Raw genomic sequence first — 12,837 nt, 5'->3', positions numbered from 1 at the left:
GTGTACCCCTGCACCTGATTTGTTTTAGGCACTTATTATATAGTTATTAAATGACTGACAGGTAGGGAATGTGGTCAAAGGGAGGCCTCATTTTTAATTGCTTTTTGCCACCCCAATGAAGGATTCAGGATTACTACCACTCAGCTAATGTTGCTCCAGGCCCTATTTTTTTCCTTCTGTGGTTAAAAGGCCCTCCTGAGACCACCCCAGTCAGATGGGTGACACATATTTTATGTGTTCTCATCCCTGATTTAAAACCCGGCTTGTGTTTAGATCCAAAATCCTACCCAGCAGCCCACAAAATCTAACAGTCATAAAGTTATGACCCATAGTCAGTTTTCAAAAACTCAAGTCCTTTACTTGTCCCTCATGCACTCTATGCAGGAAATACGTAATCTTCAGGAATACTCCCTAAATTCTCTTCTATCCTCTTCCATTGCTGCCCTCGCACATTGCTGCTTTTCTTTTGCCTTTCTTGCCTCAAACTCTTTCTAAAAATGGCCTCAGATTTCCTCATCAGTCCCCTGCACTCCTAAACTCTTCTTGTTTCCCCTTGTTTCCAAAAACCAAAAACTAGTCTGAAAAGGCAGATTTTGAGAAAAGAAGGAAGAAAAGGAAGGAACACTGATGTGCCAGCAATATTTTATCCCTGCTCCTCTCTCCCCTCTCACCAACATAATTATTGTATATTGTAAGTCAACACAGTGGTTTCAGCAGATAAACCATTAAACTTATTACCAGCCCACCTCATGATGAGGAAATCGTGTTCCAACCCGTGGGAAAGTATTCAACATTGTAAATCAAGAATGCAAGTTAAAATGCTAATATTATAGTATATTAGAACAATGTTTTTTCGAAGATCTCAGTGTATGGGTAACATTTTAAGTTGGCTCAGTCTTTCTTCAAAGGAATTCGATTAAACAGAATAAGATGCTGATATGCTTTGATCAATTTCTTTTTTGGGTGAAAAAAATACCATAAGGGAAACAATGTAAATCTTTTTCTTAAGCAGTTTATAGCTGCATTATTCTGAAACGTGACATACTGGAAACAACCTAAACGGCAGCATTTGAATATCAGTTAAATAAATTGAGAAAAATACAATGAAATACTAGAACCCAGTGACTTCAGAAGTTAAAAGGAAACCTGCTTAGAAATAGTGTTAATGGGGAAAAACAAGGAAGCACAAGACCTTATTCCTGTATAATTCCCTAAAATACATTTCAAAAACATTTGTTCAGGTGATGGTGATAGGGAGATTTTCCCTAAATTCTCTTTATTGTTACAACGTTGTTGGTGGCATAAATCAAAACTGGAAGACAAATGGAAATGGAGATGTATTTCCATTTGCAAAACTTGCACCTTTACCTTACTATGCATTTGTATAGGGACAAAATTTGAAAAGCAGTATCAATAAGGCAAAGAGGTGTTGTAAAGCTCCACCTTCTTTCCTTTGCAGAAGTATAAAAATAATCAACAGGAACCGACTAGACAACCCGCCAGCACTCCTGCAAACTGTGGCCGACCTGCACCACCTGCGAGGCAGCGCGATCGGCCCCGGCCCCGCCCCCAGGAGCGTCTCCCGGCGTCGGCGCCGAGGCCGGAAGTGACGTACAATTGCACTGCCGGCGTCCGCAGCCCGCCGTCTCCAGAGCGAGGTTTAGGGTTCTTCGGAGCGGGTGGGTTGTCACCGGATGATTGTGGCAGGGGGATCATGACGGGGAAGAAGTCTTCCCGGGAGAAGCGGCGCAAACGGAGCGGCCAGGAGGCGGCCGCGGCGCTCGCGGCGCCGGACCTGGTGCCCGCCCTCGCCGGCAGCGGCAGCGGGAGCGCTAGCGGCTGCGGCAGCACCAGCGGCTGCGGGAGCGTCAGCTGCTGCGGGAACACCAGCCTCGGGGGAAGTGTCATTGGCGGGGGGAGCGGCGGCAGTTGCTGGGGCGGGAGCGGCGTGGAGCGCAGCGAGCGGCGGAAACGCAGGAGCACCGACTCGTCTTCCAGCGTCTCGGGCTCCCTGCAGCAGGTGCGTGCGCGCCCTTGTCGCCGCTGCTGCGTTTTCGGAAGCAGGCGGGCGACGACGGCATGTGGCGGCGGGATGGGGTGTCTGCTCCCTGTTAGCGCCGCGATTCCAACGTTCTGCCCGTGCTTGCGGTTCATGCCCCTAAATCCGAGTGAACCCCACACTCCCATGTCTCGAACTTCAAGTTACTGGATTTGCTGATCAGCTAACTCATTTTGCTTTTGGCCCTTTCTGCTGCTGTCCTCTGTCTCCCTGAAAAGCATGGGTCAGGAGCTAGCCTTGAATGCCCTTGCGAGTCACGTTTCCTTCTCTCTTCATCTTCACCTTTTAGTAGATCACGATTAACTCCACTTTACAAAATGAGAAATTTGAGGCTCAGAGGTTAAGGAAATTTTCCCACACTCACAGTTTAAGAACGTCTAGATTTGAATCTACTATCTGACTATAAAAAACCATGTTCTTTTTGCTCCATCCACCTGCCGAGATACCGCCTGTAAAAAAAAAAAAGTTTGCCTGTGATATATTATAAACAAGTGCATGACTGCGTACTTAAAATTCATACAACACAGAAAGCGAAAAGCGTGGAAGTGTTTTTAAGTCCCGCCTTTAATAGTTTGATACGCAGCCCCTTCGTTAACTCTTGTCACATATGCAAGAGTATTGTGTAGTATTTAAGTTCCTGCACATGAGCTTTATTGTGATATTCCACCCACTGAATTGGATAATACCACTGCATTGTTGGGATGGGGCTCTTAGTACATTCGGTACCATACTTTTTCGTGGCTGCTCGATATCCCATTCTATCTTTATTGATGAATGTTTAGGTTTTCAGTTTTCTTGGTATTACAGAGAGGGTACGAAAATGAACAACCTTGTACATGTGTCTTGTGCAAGAATTACTTTAGAATAGGATCTCAGAAGTGAAATTGCTGGGTCAAAGTTTATACATTTAAAAAAATTTGGTAGTTACCACCAAATGCTTTCCAAAAAAGGCTTTATTGATTTATAGTCCAAACAGTATATAAGAATACCCATCTCTGCAAATCTTCACTGTATCCATTTTTAAAAAATTTGTCAGCTTAATGAGGGAAATTAATACTACATTTGTTTCAATTAATATTTTCCTGATTAACAGTGAGATTGAACATCTTTATATTTTTGTTTGTCATTTGATTCCTTCTTTTGTAAATTAGATGTACCTAACCTCTGCCCATTTTTCTGTTTGGTCGTTTTCAACTTTTTACTAATAGGTTCTGAATCTTTCTACGTGAAATCTTGGTTCTGATCCTTTGTGTAAGGTATATTGCAAATGTTACCATAGCTTCAGCCAGGGTGTACTGAAGCTTTTGATTTCATTGTCATCAAGACTAATATTATTTTCATATGCCTTTTGGATTTTATGTCTTTTTTAGAAAGGTCTTTCCTAATCCAAGATTACAAAACCGTTCTGTGTTTTCTTCTTTTTTAACATTACGTCTTTAAATTGGGAGTTGTGGAAGCATAGAAGGCCATTTATCTTTCTGTATTTTCTTGTATCTAACCACACTGTTAACTATTAGTTTGAACTTGACTCTCAGAAAAATTTCTGCTGACAGTGAGAGTTTTGTTTCTTCTTTTTCAGGAGTAATGTTTCTTATTTTTGGTCCTTTTTGCATTATCTAAGACCTTTTCTGTAGTTGAACAGAAGCAGTGATAGTAGGCATTCTTTTCCTAATCTTTTCCTTTTTGAAGTCATAGTGGTTTATAACATTGTGAAATTTCAAGTGTACATTGTTATCAGTTTTTGTATAGATTGCATCGTGCTCACCACCAATAGTCTTAATTTTTATCCGTCACCATACATATGTGCCCCTTTACCCCTTTTGCCCACCCCCCAACCCCCTTCCCCTCTGATAACCACTAATTCTCTTTGTCTATGTATTTTGTTTATCTGCCACATATAAGTGAAATCATGTGGTGTTTGTCTTTGTCTGGCTTATTTTGCTTAACATAATACCCTCCAGGTCCATCCATGTTGTTGCAAATGGGACGATTTTGTCTTTTTTTTATGGCTGAGTAGTATTCCATTATGTATATATACCACATCTTCTTTATTCATTCATCACTTGATGGGCCCTTGGGTTGCTTCCACAACTTGACTTTTGTGAATAATGCTGCAGTGAACATAGGGGTGCATAAATCTCTTTGGATTGTTGATTTTAGGGCCTTTGGGACAGCTGAGTCATATGGTATTTCTATTTTTGATTTTTTGAGAAACCAGTCCTTTTTTAGTGGTCACATTTGTAATGTTCTGCTAGTAGGTATATTTGCCATAGGTTCTGAAAGATACCTTTGATCAGGTTATGGAAATTTTCTTCAATTCCTGGTTTGCTGAGGCTTGTAGAATTCTCTCAGATGCTTCTATGGCATTCTGTTGTGATGATCATGTACTTTTCCTCCTGTAATCAGGTGATGTAATTTTCTTGATAAAGTAGCTGATATTGAACTGTCCTTGCATTCTTGGGATAGATCCTATTTGGTTTATTGGTTTGCTTGTTGTACTTAGCTGGAATTTGCTATTTTTTTTTTTTTTTTTTCCCTCAAAGCCCCCCGGTACATAGATGTATATTCTTTGTTGTGGGTCCTTCTAGTTGTGGCATGTGGGACGCTGCCTCAGCGTGGCTTGATGAGCAGTGCCATGTCCACGCCCAGGATTCGAACCAACGAAACACTGGGCCGCCTGCAGCGGAGCACGCGAACTTAACCACTCGGCCACTCGGCCAGCCCCAAATTTGGTATTTTTACTTTTGTGTCTATGTTCCTAAGTTAAATCAGCCTCTGGTTTTTATTTTTGTAGATATCCTCTTTGGTTTTGGTATCAAGATTATGCTAACTTCATGGACTGAGTTGGGGACCTTTGCATGTTTTTGGTGTGTTCCACAATAGTTTTTATCCTTTTCTCAAAGATTTGTCCAAACTTGACCATTGGACCATATAGCTGTCAGTCTGGTGGGGTTTTTTGGGGTGCTTTTTTTTTTCTTTTTTCAAAATTTTTGGTAATTATAGATCTATTTAGTTTTCTTACCCCTTCTAGTTTCAATTTTGGATATCACCATTCTTATCTTAAATAGTTGCCGTATCTTTAGGATTCTTTATCATGAGGAGGACACCAGTAATGCTAAGTATTGTAAACATTTGCATACAGAACTAAACCCTATTTCTAATGAGAAATAAGTGTATTTGTGAAGAAAAAAATTACATATTAGGCATGTCAATAACATCTCAGAATTCTGAGAGTGCTATTTATATTTGTTGTGTATTGAGTTTCCTATTATTTATTTTTTTTGGTAACAGCTTCATAGAGGTATAATTCACATGCCAAACAATTCACCATTTTAAATATATAGTTCACTGCTTTTGAGTATATTCACAGAGTTGCAGAGCTATCATAATAATGAATTTTAAAATATTTTCATCACTTCAAAAAGAAACCCTTATGTGTACCTTTTAGCTATCATCTCTAGTACTCACTCCCAGCTTGTTCCCTCGCTAGGTAACCACTAGTCTACTTCATATTTCTCTAGATTTATGGATTTCCCTGTTCTGGACATTTTCTATGAATAGAATCATATAATCTGTGGTGACTGGCTTCTTTCGCTTAGTGTAATGTTTTTTCATAGTTCATCCATGTTGTAATGCATACCAGTACTTCATTCCTTCTTGTGGCTGAATAATATTTCATTGTATGGCTGTACCACGTTTAGTTCTTCGTTTATCCCTTGGTAGACATTTGGATTGTTTCCACCTTTTGGCTATTCTGAATAATACTGCTTTGAACATTTGTGCGCGAGTTTCTGTGCAGATGTGTGGCTACATTTCTTTTGGACGTATATCTGGGAATTGAATTGTTGGGTCATGGTAGCTTTTGAGGAACTGCTAAACTTTTTTCCAAAGCAGCTGCACCATTTTAGGTTCTTGCCAGCGGTGTGCACGAGTTCCCGTTTCTTGTCGCCAACACTCGAATTACCTTGCAAGCTGTTAGAACGAGAGTTGACCTTCTTTACTTTTTCAGACTAATTATGGTAGTGTCCTTTAAAATTGACCTGTTTTTAAACTACTTTTTAAACAATTCTATTAGAAAGTATAACAGAAACCTCCCTGAACTGTATGGTTGGGGAACGTTTTCCTGAGGAAGTGACTTCTGAATGGATCCCTGCGTCTGTTCATCTTGAGTATAGTGCGGTAGGGAGTGAGGAGGAAGGGCTGTCGTAGGCAGGAGAACAGTATGTCTGAAAGCCCTGCCTGTGTGAGGTGAAAGGAGAACAGGGTATATTTGAGGAATTCGAAGAAGGTCCTTGTGTTTGGAACTCAAAGAATGAGCATGAAGGGCTCTCTTACCCTAAGGGCAGTAGGAAGTCGTTGGAGGATTTTGAGTAGGGAGGATGAGTATTACATACATTTTATAAAGTTTATTCAAGTAACAGTGTACAAAACAGATTGCAGAGACCTCAGGTTAGATGCAGGGAGTCCAGTTAAGTAGATAGGAGGTACTCTGGGCAAAAGATGATGGTCCCTTGGGCCAGGATTGCAGCCGTGGATTTGGAGAGACTGCGTGGATTTGGGAGATGGCTGGGAAAATTGACAGAAATGTCTTAAATTACTTGGCAACTTTGAATTGATTAAATTATGTAGCAGTTTTTTAAAAATGATAATAGCTCTTGGTAAGCAGTAATACTTTACTGTATAATATTCGTGATTTGTAACATTTTTGCTGCTATCTCATTTTGTTTGTGTGAATTTAAGAATGACAATGCATACATAAAACTTTTGGGTGAAGGGCCAACTAGAGGAGTATGCTAATTCTTCAGAAGTCTAAAATTCTAGGAAATCATTCAATATTGAGTATATTTTCATTTGTGTGTCCTCAGATACTGTCTTGTCACTTTATGTCAACTTATTTGGTTAATTGCACTGTGGAGAGTAAATTGGAAGAATTTGGAAAAATTAAATATTCTTTCCTCTGGTTTTAGATAAATAATCTATGCAAAGAATTTGGAAATGTTTAATGAAGAAGGATTTGTTAAAGGAAAGTATATGACATTATATCCATATTCCATGCATTTTGAATAACATTGTTTAATGATTCTTTATCTCAATTTTAGGAGACCAAATATCTTTTGCCAACTTTGGAAAAAGAATTATTCTTGGCAGAGCACAGTGACCTTGAAGAGGGTGGACTGGACCTGACTGTGTCGTTAAAACCAGTTAGTTTCTATATATCAGACAAAAAAGAAATGCTTCAGCAGTGTTTCTGTATCATAGGAGAGAAGAAGTTACAGAAGATGCTTCCTGATGTGTTAAAGGTACTTCATCACATACATTATCAGACTATAGACATACATAGAAATTTATAGGAACTTTCTTTATTGCAGTCATTTTGCTTAATGCAAATTATAATTGGATGTTTTCAACTAAAACAGCTACTTCAAAAAGATATTAAAAAGGAATTTTGGAGAACCATAAATGGTCATGTGTATTTAAAAATTTGCCAAGAAGAAATAGGGCAGTTTACTGTGTTTAAATAAGGAATTTATTGACCTTCTGGAAATAATTCTATTAAATGCAAAGCAGTGTTAGTAACTAAATTATTGAGTATAATGATTCTTTCTGATGCTTTAAGAAATAATATACTGCTGTGTAACAATACACAGTGATGGTTGGTAATAGCTTCTGTTTCATTAAATTCACAAATGTTTTCATACATTTCTGAAAATTATTCAGGGAAATATATAGTATTCTAATTTTTCACTTGTGGAAATAGGGCTTGGACAGCTTAAGCCCACGATCATATATGTAAGATATATAGAGCCAGGACTTGAATATTTAATATTCAATAATACTTGAATATTTAAACCTTTAGAGGAATTACCTAGCAAATAGGCCGCTATTAAGAATATCTAGACACCTGACTTACTCTCTAGTTTGTTCTTTCATAATAAACATGACTTTATATATCCCATTAAATCTCTATAAATTATAATGATCAGATGTCAACTGGTAGATTTTCAGATTTCATCCCATGAAAAAATTTGTGTGGATTTTAATTTGTTTTATTGTAAGATTTTTCTAGCTGGACTTTTTTTCTTATGATTGCTGTTTTCTAGTTTACATTGAGGCTATATTACATAAATACATTTTTTAAAATGTCATTTTCTTTAGAACTGCTCAATAGAAGAAATTAAAAAACTATGCCAGGAACAGTTAGAGCTCCTGTCTGAAAAAAAAATCTTGAAGATTCTTGAGGGTAAGAATACATATTTCCACATCCTGGTAACTTATTAGTTAATACTATATGCAGCATAAATCCTGAGGTGTTCTTTTTCTTACTTGAATATTACTTTAATTTCATTATTGGGTAATCATTGAAGAGCATTTTTACTTCTATTTGTACTGAGAAATATAGTTTACATATCAGAATGGCATTTCAAGAATAGACTTTTGGATACATGTATAGTTTTTCCAAATCAAGCATATAGCTAAGAACATAAGTTTGTACACAATAATAAAATGAAGTGAAAAATGTTTACCTAAATGCTATAAAAAATTAATTATTGAGAAGGCAAAGACTTCTTTTAAAATAGTTTTTTTATTTTCTGCTTTATATTCTTATTGCTTTTAGTTACCTATTGCATTCTATTTCTGCTCTATTAAGACCCAGGTGCAGAGTTGAAAAATTTCTTGCAATTTGCCAGTGTTTATATGTCTGCCTGAAGTATGACTCCTTTTTTTGATACTATTACCTATAGAATTTTGAATTTTCAAGCACTTTTTGTCTTTTGGAACTTTACAAAGATTTTAGCATCAGCATCAGAAGAGAAGCACCAAAAAATGGAGACTTTCAGTTTCCAGAGAGAGTCTTTTTTAAATCCAGAATAGTTTAATGAAATTTCTAACTGGTGATAGATGTATACATATGTGTATGGTCTAAGCGTATATCCACATTCTTGTGTGTATATATACATTTACGTAATAGATAAAGGGAAGGCAATGAGAAGTACCTAATGGGTTGAAAAACTAATTTTAAATATAAGCAATTAACAGTGTCATCTTTCAACAACTATAAAGTTCTTTGATCTGAATCACTTTTAAAGATGACGTTTTTGTGTAATAATTAAATCATTGTGACTTTTATAAGCGTGCTGTCGTTTATTTATTTCATTTTCAAGGTGACAGTGCCGTGGACTCTGATGTGGAGGAAGAGGCAGATGGTGGCTCTAAGATGGGATCTGACTCAGTCAGTCAGTAAGTTAAAAACTTCATCTTCACTTCAAAAGTGCTGTCTTATTTCTTTGGTGATTTCTTACCTCAACATGTGATTTTCTGTGTTGTATTTATATAAAATAATTCAACAGTGTAGAAGGATTTATTTGTTTGCTTGGAATGATTCATCCTTTTGGTGTATATGAGGATGGAGGTAATTGCTTTCGGGATTAAAATGATTGCCTTAAACTATTACTTATAGATAGGGGACAAGAGTCATGCCAACAGGAGAGTCACCTGTCTCATTTGGAATTTGAATATACTACTAGCAATACCTACTATTTATTAAGTCCTTACTCTGCCAAGCATTATGTTAGTGGCTCAGAACACTTGGTCTCACTGATCTCTTCTACGTACCTATTAACGTTGGGTGATAATAGCCTCATTTCACAGATGAGATGGTAAGGTGGTTCACTTTATCTAGGTACGTATAATTTGATTATCGTGATGATAAAAACTGCCTAACGTTTTGAGATGCTAACTAATCAAGAAGCAACATACTAATTTTTTTCTAGATTATTCTGCTCTGTGATGGGTCATCAAACTTTCTCCCACTAATTTTAGCATCTATTGATGATTTTTGACTAAAGCAATTTTTTTTTTGGTAGTTTCCAAAGGCGGACTTGTATCTCTCTTTGCGAAGTTTGGCTATAGGCAGTAGCATAAATAAGAAGAGATTACCAGAGGCAGTAGCATAAATAAGTGGCACATATTTAACCTGAAATCTTGAGTGTTTTTTCATTTGTAATAGAATGCTATTGGCTAAGTATCACTAAAAAAGGATGATTTCATTTTATGTTGTAACTGTAGAGGTCATCAAATATTCTGTATGTACCGAAGCATTGAAAAACTCATTATATTATTTGGGCTGCCTTATAATCAGTCCACTTTTGATCATCACATAGATCTTACCTAGGAGTGTTGTAGGGTGATTTACACTTAACCACAGAGTGGAAAATGTTCACATTTCTAAAAAGTCTGACTATTGGCTTTCCTTCAAAATACTTAGCTTTATACCAATCTAGTTCAGCCAGTTTAAGCATTTACAAGGCTTGTCACTTATTAGTACTTTTAAGTTCCTTAAATTATCTAAATTCATCATTTTGCTTCTTGATGCTGCATATCATAGAGATCCTGAATTGAACTTTTGCTTGATTACATTTGTTTTTCCTTTGTTCACATCTATTTATTTTTCCCTGTTTTTGAGATGTTGTCAAGGTTAAGTGCTTAATTTTTCACACCTGAACACTAGTGCTACCTTTTCTACTGTTAGAAGCCATTTAATGGATAGCCAATTAGATTAGAAATTTAATTCCTTTAAAAGATTACAGCAGAATAGTGTTTGACTTCTGAACTATTCTAAGGAAAAAAATGGTGCATAGAATCAAAGTAACTGTTGTGAAGAACCCACTTTTACAATGTGATTATAAGGCAAGTCACACTAACTTTAATGCTGCAGTGAGCAGATTGAACAATCATAGAGGTGACCAAAAATTGTCATGATAGCCATTGTGGACCTGATAAGTGCCAGATTGTTGAGATTCTTTTGAATTACTTGAAAATATAGGCTTTAAAAAACAAAAGATTTCTAAGCTGAAAGATGCCAAATAAATGATGATACTAAAAGCCAATACTTAGCGAGCACTGTATGCCAGACCCTGTTCTGATCCCTTTGTAAGCTTTCCTTCCCTCACTGGGTTTGTACGACAACCTTGTGAGGTAGGTGGTATTAGCATCATCATTTTCCAGATGGAAAATAATGCCCTGAAAGATGTGTGTACCTGACATCACACAGTGAATATGAAGGTAGGAGTCAGCGTTTGTTATGAAGAGACTAGGCTTTCGTGCTAGTGGACCTGGCTCTCAAACACTTTACCTTTCCTGACTTCACTTTATTCATTTGTAAAATGGAGATAATCCTTGCTTCACAGGATTGTTGGGATTAAATGAGTTTATGTGACTAATTTATTTTTGTTTTTACTAGTTATTAATAATATTAGTTACGAATGGGGGAGGTATGCTGCGTTGTGAAGCAGTAAAGATGGGAAAGGGAGATAATGTGGGAAGATGTTGGCTCTAGCCCATGTTCCTGACGTTTCTTTCCTCGTACTGCCTCTTTGGAGTAATAGAATAACCTAAGTGAGCAAACTGGTGGGGCCAAGGAATGGGGTCTGAGGTTTTCAGTTACCTTTAGACATCCAGGAGAGAATGTGGGTAGGGAACCTCATTCTCTTTGGTACATCAAGGAAGGTCCGAGCTGTGAGGTAAAGGCAGTGATCAGCCATTTCTCAAAGCTATAAGAGGCCACTTAAGACGGCTTAGCTCACAGAATCCTTTGACTCCTGTTGGAATGTATGATACCTTCCTGAGTGCTTTGTGCTTGGAGGGACAGTTCAGTCCTGTTAATCTGTGTAGAGGGGAACTGAACTGGTAGGCAGCCTCATGGAAACCTTCCTGTGCTTTAACAGAGGGTTAAATTTGTTACTGTCTTGGGTACTTGGTGCTGAAAATTCTCATGTTTTCTGTTTCCTGCTGGTTTTTCCCTCTCTTAGATGTCAGTAGTCTCACCTGTCTGAGGGAACAATCAGGCGAGAGTAGGCAAGGAACAATTAAAAGAATTCAGTAACTTGAGAGGAAGACTAGGCTGAGTGAGTGTTACAGGCAGCTTCTGCAGAGCACAGAATTAATAAAATCAAGGAAAGAAAACTTTAACAAAATAATGAAAACTCTCAAGGAAATATAATTAGAGCTCAAAGTTAATTTTAGGAACTAAAAGAATTCTAAATTCCTAAATTCAGTAGACAAACTGATAAAGAGATTAGCTGTAACTGGAGACTGAATCATTGTTCTGAAGAATCAAGTTGAATAAATAAATACAGAGCAAGAGAGGAGAACCGCACACAAAATATGTAAAGCCTTATGTAAAACTCATGGGAACCTGGAAGACAGTTTTAGGAGACCTGTCCTGGACATACTGGAAATTCCAGAAAGAGAAACAAATAGCAAGAAAAGTAGTAAAAAAATGATAGAATTAAATTTTTTAATTTAAAGACTTGTCTTAAGACTGTAAGGGCAAGAATAATAAGAAAAGACGTTACTAAGTCAGCCCTAATGGCCTAGTGGTTAAAGTTCGGTGCTCTCACCACTTCAGCAGCCTGAGTTCGGTTCCTGGTCATGGAACCACACCACTTGTCTGTCAGTAGCCATGCTGTGGCAGCGGCTCACATAGAAGAACCAGAACTTAAAGCTAGTATACACAACTATGTACTGGGAAAGGGGGAGAAAAAAAAAAAGAAAAGAGGAGGATTAGCAACAGGTGTTAGCTCAGGGCAAATCTTTCCTAGCCAAAAAAAAAAAGAGAATTGTGCCCCTCCAAAATTCATATGTGGAAACTCTAACTACCAGCACCTCAGAATGTAACCTTATTTGGAGATGAAATCTTTAAAGAGGTGGTTAAGTTAATCCAATCTGACTGATGTCCTTATCAGAAGGGAAGTTTGGACACCCTTAGAGACACCTGG

General features: G+C 37.6%; 1 protein-coding gene across 1 annotated transcript in view; it reads left to right on the top strand.

Moving 5' to 3' along the window:
• Positions 1-1,465: 1,465 nt before the first annotated feature.
• CAAP1 (caspase activity and apoptosis inhibitor 1) overlaps positions 1,466-12,837 on the top strand; it is a 52,617-nt gene continuing 41,245 nt past the window's right edge. Inside the window, exons 1-4 of the mRNA XM_005605041.4 lie at positions 1,466-2,020; positions 7,159-7,359; positions 8,216-8,300; positions 9,223-9,298. Of these exons, the coding sequence (XP_005605098.2) occupies positions 1,715-2,020; positions 7,159-7,359; positions 8,216-8,300; positions 9,223-9,298 (668 nt within the window). The 5' untranslated portion in view covers positions 1,466-1,714. The remainder of the gene's footprint in view (positions 2,021-7,158; positions 7,360-8,215; positions 8,301-9,222; positions 9,299-12,837) is intronic.

This window comes from Equus caballus, chromosome 23 (genome assembly GCF_041296265.1).
Source record: "Equus caballus isolate H_3958 breed thoroughbred chromosome 23, TB-T2T, whole genome shotgun sequence".
NCBI classification, from domain to species: domain Eukaryota; kingdom Metazoa; phylum Chordata; class Mammalia; order Perissodactyla; family Equidae; genus Equus; species Equus caballus.
Note: the sequence above shows the minus strand (reverse complement) of the source record. Positions and strands in the feature narration are given on the sequence as shown.